The sequence below is a fragment of the Primulina huaijiensis genome, unplaced genomic scaffold (genome assembly GCF_012295235.1).
Source record: "Primulina huaijiensis isolate GDHJ02 unplaced genomic scaffold, ASM1229523v2 scaffold208222, whole genome shotgun sequence".
NCBI classification, from domain to species: Eukaryota; Viridiplantae; Streptophyta; class Magnoliopsida; order Lamiales; family Gesneriaceae; genus Primulina; species Primulina huaijiensis.
The window spans coordinates 1-7,298 of record NW_027355186.1 but is presented as its reverse complement, the minus strand read 5'-3'; the positions used below and the strand labels follow the sequence as shown (position 1 = coordinate 7,298).

Below are 7,298 nucleotides of genomic sequence, written 5' to 3'. Positions count from 1 at the left end.
ATTTCCTTCATTATCTTGATAGCAGATCCGACGGAGCACCGGACCTGGCTCGTCCATTTCACCCGGATCACATCAGCTGTAAATCAAATCATATGATAGTTCAAAGATGTGTGAATCGTTCTTCTATGTACAAATTATTATTGTTTGAAATCTTTCGTAGATATTATTATCCGTGTTTATATTTAGATTAAGGAGAATGTGAAGAAACAAAAATGCATATAAGTTAGATTATTTAGACTAATGCATCGATATATATGTTGTATGTGTATAAATTCTTTTTATAACTAATTTGATATATAGTAAAATAAAAATAACCAAAATTCAATGAGAAGTCTTAAAGGATAATACGGAAAATAAGTTGAAAGATCCAAATCGACGAGACGCCAAATAGATCGGTCTGACACCTTCTCGCTTAATATGATAGTAGATAGGTCGATGGGTTAAGGAAGCATCATCGGTTGACTGATTGAACCGGTGACTTGGACCGAGTCAATGCTTTGAATCCATTGGACTACAGATATGTACCCAAACAATGGATGATCCAATTATAAGGCATAAATCGAACCGGCCCAGGCTTTGACATTGTTCACGTGAAGAAAGACCAGAAAAAAAGTAAAGGCCAAAAAAAATATATATAATATAAATAAATAAATAAAAAGATCAATCAAAGTCAGCAGACTCTCTTTCCTGGAAGTTCTCTTCTTCTTCTTCTGCTTCAGCCACATCCAACTGTAAATTCGACATTCACAGAAGAATACCCCATAGCCATGTCCAACTCAGGTCCACCAGAATCACACAACCACAAACCCGCTAATGAAAGCGAGAATGAGACCAAAAAACCCACGCCCGATAAAATCAAGAAACCGACTTTTCTTGCCCAGCGTCCGCCGAAACCCACGTGGGTCCTCCCCCACAGAACCCCTTCTCTTGAGGGTCTATACACCGTGGGAAAGAGGCTGGGACAGGGCCAGTTTGGGGTCACCTTCCTGTGCACGGAGAAAACCAGCGGCATTCTCTACGCCTGCAAGACTATACCTAAGAAGAAACTGATTTGCGCCGAGGATTACGATGATGTGTGGAGGGAGATTCAGATCATGCACCATTTGTCCGAGAATCCTAATGTGGTGAGGATAAAGGGCACCTTTGAGGATGTGGTGTCTATTCATATAGTGATGGAACTTTGTGCCGGTGGGGAACTTTTCGATAGGATCATTCGGAAGGGGCATTACAGTGAGAAAGAGGCGGCGAAGTTGATCAAGACTATTGTTGGGGTTGTGGAGGCTTGCCATTCTTTAGGGGTAATGCATAGGGATCTTAAGCCTGAGAATTTCTTGTTTCTTAGCTCTGATGAGGAGGCTGCTCTCAAAACAACTGATTTTGGTCTCTCTGTCTTTTATAAGCCAGGTTTTTTCAAGCCCTTTAACATTTTCTTTCTTGTCGGATTCTTTGTTTTTCGAGAAAATTGGTTGCCATGTGTGTAGTTGTTGCTCATTTGAGAGAAATTGATCAGATTTGCACCCAGCTCGAATTTTTTCTTCTGTTTTTTAATTAAGTTCAAAGATTGTACATGTATGCTTTATTTCTGTGGGTGTCATGCTTCATCTACTAGTTTTTAATTTTATCTACTTTACATGGAGTTCTGCATTTTGAAAAGTCAGGATAAAGACACAGAAAAACTCAACTTAATTCTTTGTTCTTTGTTTGTTAACCTATGTTAGCCTAAATCCGTTCAATTCATTATTTGTTTGTATCGAGACTATGTATTCAAATTAGGCTGTCGATCTATAACTTCGAAATATTGATTCTTCTATTGCATACGGTTGTAATTCTCTCAAACAATGTTATGCTGAATTGTTGGTTGCTTCAAAGTTTCACGTTCAGCGAAGATATTTTGTTTGTGAGAATCCCTTTTGACTACTCTCCCTGTCGCTTGATGCCTTAGACTGCCATCCAGAGGAGGAACTAAGACCAAATAAAAAGGGAACAAAAATTCAGTTGTTTGTTACACGGTCCATATTTCTTGAGAAAAAAACACCCATGTTTTTAGTTTCATCTTTCATGACTAAAGGATTCCCGAACCTCATCAATTAATGAATGCCTAGTTAAGAAAAAATTGCATGCCCGTTTGAAATAACCAAGTTGTTAGTATGTGTAACTTACCTAGTATTCTACTGATAAAGAACTCGGAAGTTCAATACAAAACCTAGGATTTCTTTAGCTTGAGATATGCATGAAAACTATATGCCTCAGATACCTTTTTTGTTTTTTTTAACTAAAATTTGCTTAGCTAACAGGTGAAATGTTCAGTGATGTCGTGGGAAGTCCATATTATGTTGCACCCGAGGTTCTTCTTAAGCATTATGGACCCGAAGCAGATGTATGGAGTGCAGGAGTTATTTTATACATTTTACTCAGTGGTGTTCCGCCTTTCTGGGCAGGTACTTATATCCTTTATTCGATTCTTCTTCCTTTGGATCAAATCTTCTCATCCAATGCCTGAGATAGAAAGTGTAATTGTCGTGCTTCTTTTGACTTCAGAAACCGAAGTGGGAATTTTCCGCCAAATATTACGAGGAAAATTAGATTTCAATTCTGATCCATGGCCTGAGATTTCAGATCTTGCTAAGGATTTGATAAGAAAGATGCTGGATAGGAATCCAAAGACTCGGTTAACCGCGCATGAAGTTCTGTGTAAGAAATTTTCGTGATTATAATTTGAGTTTTTCTTGGTTTCACTTTGAAGGGGCTGATCTTTCTAATTTTGCTAAAATAAAATGGTTTTGTGGCTTTTCGTTTTTCTGTCAGGTCATCCATGGATTGTCGACGACACGTTACCCCCAGATAAGCCTCTCGATTCTGCAGTTATATCACGCCTCAAGCAGTTTTCTGCAATGAACAAACTAAAGAAGATGGCTTTACGCGTAAGGATTTTCTCAGTCTTTGTGTGTTATTTTCCTTTTCGCCTTTTTATTCGATAATTGCATGGCATCACTCTATATTCGAATGACCTTCCAATATTTTTCCCAAACAACATTGCAAAACAATATCTCAAAGTATTTCTCAAAGTCTTTTGAGTTGAATAGATTTGAAAGCCCAGCCAAATGCCATCTCAGTGTATTATTCCTTAAATCTTGTAAACTGTGTGGAGGTTCATGAGCTATATTTTGATTGTTGTACCACCATTATACATGTCAGCAGGACGATTGTTGTCTCTAAACTATGATAACCTTCAATGGTATGTCCGTTGCAGGTCATCGCAGAGAGATTATCTGAAGAAGAAATTGGTGGTCTAAAAGAGTTGTTCAAAATGATAGATACAGACAACAGCGGGACCATAACTTTCGATGAACTCAAAGTGGGTCTACGGCGAGTAGGCTCCAAGCTTATGGAATCTGAAATAAAAGATCTCATGGATGCTGTAAGACTCTCTGTTTTATCATGTTGTTCCATTTTTTTCCTATTTTTAATACTCACAAACGTCTGTCTATTGCCTTCTCTATCGACATGGCAGGCAGATATTGATAACAGTGGAACAATAGATTATGGGGAATTTCTTGCAGCTACAGTTCACTTGAACAAGCTAGAAAGAGAGGAGAATCTGATCTCGGCTTTCTCATTCTTTGATAAAGATGGTAGTGGTTACATAACCATTGACGAACTTCAACAAGCCTTCCAAGATTTTGGTCTGGCTGAGACTAACCTTGATGAAATGATTAGAGATATTGATCAAGATAATGTGAGTTTTCTACAAAAAAAATCCCCTTTTTTCCCTAAAGACATCTGGTACCTATAACATTAAGGAACATTATCGAGTTTGCATTAAAATTATAGATCTATGTAGGTCCTCGAACAAGTAAGATCGCTGTCTAACCAAATAGTGAAACATTTAACCATGTTTTTATCAAGTAGGGCAATAGCTGAGTTGTTACTTTTCCGATACATACTTAATTGAGTTCGATTGCACAAGGGATTAGAGGTGTGAGTGTTGAGTGAAGAAAGAAAACAAATACAAAAATAACTGTATATACCAAGCATATTCATGTCGAACTGCACAAATCAAAATCTTTTACTCAGTTCTTGATCTTATTTCAATAGTTCTGCTTCATATATTGGTGTTTTAACTAATTAACTATGTACTTGACTCGCCTTTAATCTTGCAGGATGGACAAATAGATTACAGGGAATTCACGGCAATGATGAGAAAAGGAGTTGGGAGTGGTGTTGGGAGTAGAACCGTGAGGAATACTATAAACTTGGGAGAAGCCTTCGGACTAGGAGTTGTTAAAGATCAAAGTGAAGGATGCAGCAGCTGACACCAGGGAGTTATTATAGATAGCTGACACCAGGGAGTTGTTAAAGAGCAAAGTGAAGGATACAGCAGCTGGATTCAAATTTATGGACGTTTATGTGAAACTGGGCTCTGCAATGTTCTAATAGGTTGTACCTAAGAAATTGATGCTGATTCATGTTACTTGTCGAACTTTTTCTGCCAATCAGAACTTTCAACCAAAGTCTTTATAGAACCAGAAAAGTAATGCAAATGATAATAAACAGATCATTATATGTTACTCAAGAGTCACCACCCAAGAGAATTGATCACATATTGTTGCTTTTTTGTCTGAAATATATCTAGCGGTTTATACATGCAAGTGTACCCGGTACAATAATTTCTTCTACAGAAAATATACATAACGGTTTCAAGCATTCCAGCATCTAAACGTAAAGAGACCTTTTTCCATTTCTGCCACAAATAATAGAGTTGTTGTACTCATAATCACATCTTGCTGGGAACTACAAGATACTTGGTATGGCGACCCTGAGCAATTATTTTTCCTGTTTTTTTGTTCCTAAGCTCAACGCTCACGACAGCTATAGCCTTCCCGACACGCAGCACCTTTGATTCTATCTCAATCTCCTCCTGCACAAAAGAAAATCACTCCAATTTCTTGATTTTGTAGGTACAACAAAGCAAACATTCCATCCTAGTCACTATTAATCCAAATGCAGAAACTCGACTCCATACATGCAATCTCAGAAAATGTGACACTTGATGATAAGTCAATGTAGTTAGCTACTTTACATTATACAAATAACTACAGCAAAACAGGCGAAGCTGCTAATATCTAAGAGACTGATTTCAGTAATAAGGCTGTTAAAACAAGGACGGCATACATGACCTGATGACCACACATCTCTAAAGACGAAACATCCAAACTCTCAAAGTTTTAGGTACAAAAACAAAACGACACATCTAATAGCTACATCAGGCAATTCTCTATCGATTTAATTCTATCATAAGGGTATGCCTGAAAAGCTTCAACATAATAAATTTTAGAATTTTCGGACCCTGTCGTATTCTTTTTTTTTCTTTTCTATATCAACCAAGATGGTGAAAAAATAAAGTTATATGTTAGGTTAGAAACTCAAGATGTGTTTCATCCCAAAAAGCTTGTCTATTGGGCAGTATAACCTCATAGGTTTATGAGTTATTATTTATTAGTTTTATTACTCGATGTGAGACGTTTGTAATATTGTCGACCTCTTGAGAAACCAACGTCTGCCCACTTTAGAGGGCTTTTACACACCTTTCAGTATTCAGTGCGTCATGCATCTCAATCCAACCTATAATTATGTCTTTTTTTTTTTACATAATTATCGACACTGATTCGATGATAATTTTTTCTAGGCCGCCTCTTCCGCTACGCCGTTTCTCAACGAGAACACCAATATTAGGTTACAAACCCAAGAGGTGTTTCAACTCAAAAAGCTTGCCTATTGAGTGATATAATCTAATGAGTTTATAAGTTTTATTATTCGCTGTGAAACGTTTGTAACATTTAATGTTTGGTTATAAATCTCAGAGGTGTTTTCATCTCAAAAGGCTTGACTATTGGACGTATAACATTATTGGTTTATAAGCTATTCTTTATTCGTTTTATTGTTCGATGTGGGACATTTGTAACATTACCGACCACTTGAGAAGCCGACGTCTGCGGTGGCCCACTCTAGACAGTTTTCACATACTCTTCCGCCTTTTTTTAGACTGTCTCTTCCGCTACGCCGACTCTCAAAGAGAATACCAATGTTATATTATAAACTAAAGAAGTGTTTCATCCCAAAAAGTTTGTTTATTGGGTGATATAATGTCGTGGATTTATAAGTTATTCTTTATTTGCAACAATATCTTCAAGCATTATAACCGTTTTCGATAGATGGAGTGGGAACTCTATTTCAGGCACTTTTTCCTACAAAAATTAAGTCATCTCTACGAGAAATTTCTACCTACCCTTGGGACACTACCTGCCCTTAGGATATTGTCCCAAGGGTGCATCTAAGGAAGAATATTTAATAATGCATATGGTGTCAACTGAAAAATCAATGGAGCTCACGTGTATTGATAAATGTCGACTCTTAAATGGACCCTTGGAGTAATGTCATATGGGTAGTAGTGACTACAAATTAATGAATTATAGTAACTAAATCTTCCCAAATCAACAAACAACTTAGAGGGTTATTTTCTGGGTCATAAAGGCAAACCACTCAAACAAGCAAGAATCTAAACAGAAACTAGGCTGCAATGTTTTCAAAATTTTATAGCAACTATAGCTCAATTCTTGCTCACCAATGAGCTGCATATAACCCAGAAATCAGAAATTCCACCATTTTCTACAGGAAGAATTCACTAAAGCAACAGATGATAAAAAGAAATGGTCTGATTAGAAGAATAACAAATTCTGAAGCAACAGCGCGCAAGTAAAAGAAATTAAGGGAATAAACCAATTACACCGACAAAAGCGCCATCCAAGTAGGAAACGTTGATCTCCACAGAAACGCCAGAGGTGGGAGCTCCCATGGTGAAGATAGCAGCCGATCCCACTATATCAACAAGGGCCGCCGTGGCGCCGCCGTGCAACGAGTTGCCAGTGTTCTTGAGCCACAACAAAGAAACAACTGAATCTTTCCAATAAAAAACTTAAAAAACTGAAATCAAATGGCAACAGAGGAGGAGACCCACCAGGAGGCGAGGAGGAACAACGAAGGAACACAGGAGAAGACCGCGCTCGATGCGATCGACTTTGAGGCCTTGCATCACAATTGGCTCGATGAATTTCGTGGGCATCGAATCCACCGTGAACTCATACGGGCCTCCTTGCTTCTCCACCATCTTCTTCACCCACTCCGGCTCCATCCTCCCCACTTCTCCACCGTGAACTCCAACGAGAGCAGCAATTATTTGTATTTTTTCATTCCCGAGTTAAATTTCGGCTCTGATTTTTATGTCAAATCTATAACAACAA

General features: G+C 37.9%; 2 protein-coding genes across 3 annotated transcripts; one reads left to right on the top strand and one right to left on the bottom strand.

The window, feature by feature from the left end:
- Positions 1–657: 657 nt before the first annotated feature.
- LOC140966905 (calcium-dependent protein kinase SK5-like) lies at positions 658–4,568 on the top strand. 2 transcript variants are annotated; one of them, XM_073427199.1, is made up of 7 exons: positions 661–1,404; positions 2,295–2,438; positions 2,539–2,691; positions 2,806–2,921; positions 3,251–3,418; positions 3,512–3,736; positions 4,161–4,568. In XM_073427199.1, exons 1-7 carry the CDS (start codon positions 768–770, stop codon positions 4,311–4,313), a joined length of 1,596 nt encoding a protein of 531 aa, XP_073283300.1. In that variant the 5' UTR covers positions 661–767; the 3' UTR covers positions 4,314–4,568. The 2 variants fall into 2 exon arrangements, with proteins under 2 accessions (XP_073283299.1, XP_073283300.1); XM_073427198.1 differs by having other exon boundaries at positions 658–1,404; positions 3,251–3,736.
- On the bottom strand, positions 4,542–7,260 carry LOC140966906 (uncharacterized). Its single transcript, XM_073427201.1, has 3 exons — positions 7,016–7,260; positions 6,785–6,928; positions 4,542–4,918 (listed from the first exon to the last, which is right to left on the bottom strand). The coding sequence occupies exons 1-3, from the start codon at positions 7,187–7,189 to the stop codon at positions 4,775–4,777; spliced, it is 462 nt and encodes a 153-aa protein (XP_073283302.1). The 5' UTR covers positions 7,190–7,260; the 3' UTR covers positions 4,542–4,774.
- Positions 7,261–7,298: the final 38 nt, after the last annotated feature.

Coding starts and splice junctions, on each gene's coding strand:
- LOC140966905 (XM_073427198.1), top strand. CDS start 768: ATGTCCAACTCAGGTCCACCAGAATCACACAACCACAAACCCGCTAAT. Junction 1,405..2,294: donor CTCTGTCTTTTATAAGCCAG/GTTTTTTCAAGC, acceptor CTTAGCTAACAG/GTGAAATGTTCAGTGATGTC. Junction 2,439..2,538: donor TGTTCCGCCTTTCTGGGCAG/GTACTTATATCC, acceptor TTTTGACTTCAG/AAACCGAAGTGGGAATTTTC.
- LOC140966906 (XM_073427201.1), bottom strand. CDS start 7,189: ATGGAGCCGGAGTGGGTGAAGAAGATGGTGGAGAAGCAAGGAGGCCCG. Junction 6,929..7,015: donor TTGTTCCTCCTCGCCTCCTG/GTGGGTCTCCTC, acceptor TTGTGGCTCAAG/AACACTGGCAACTCGTTGCA. Junction 4,919..6,784: donor TGGATGGCGCTTTTGTCGGT/GTAATTGGTTTA, acceptor TCTTTTGTGCAG/GAGGAGATTGAGATAGAATC.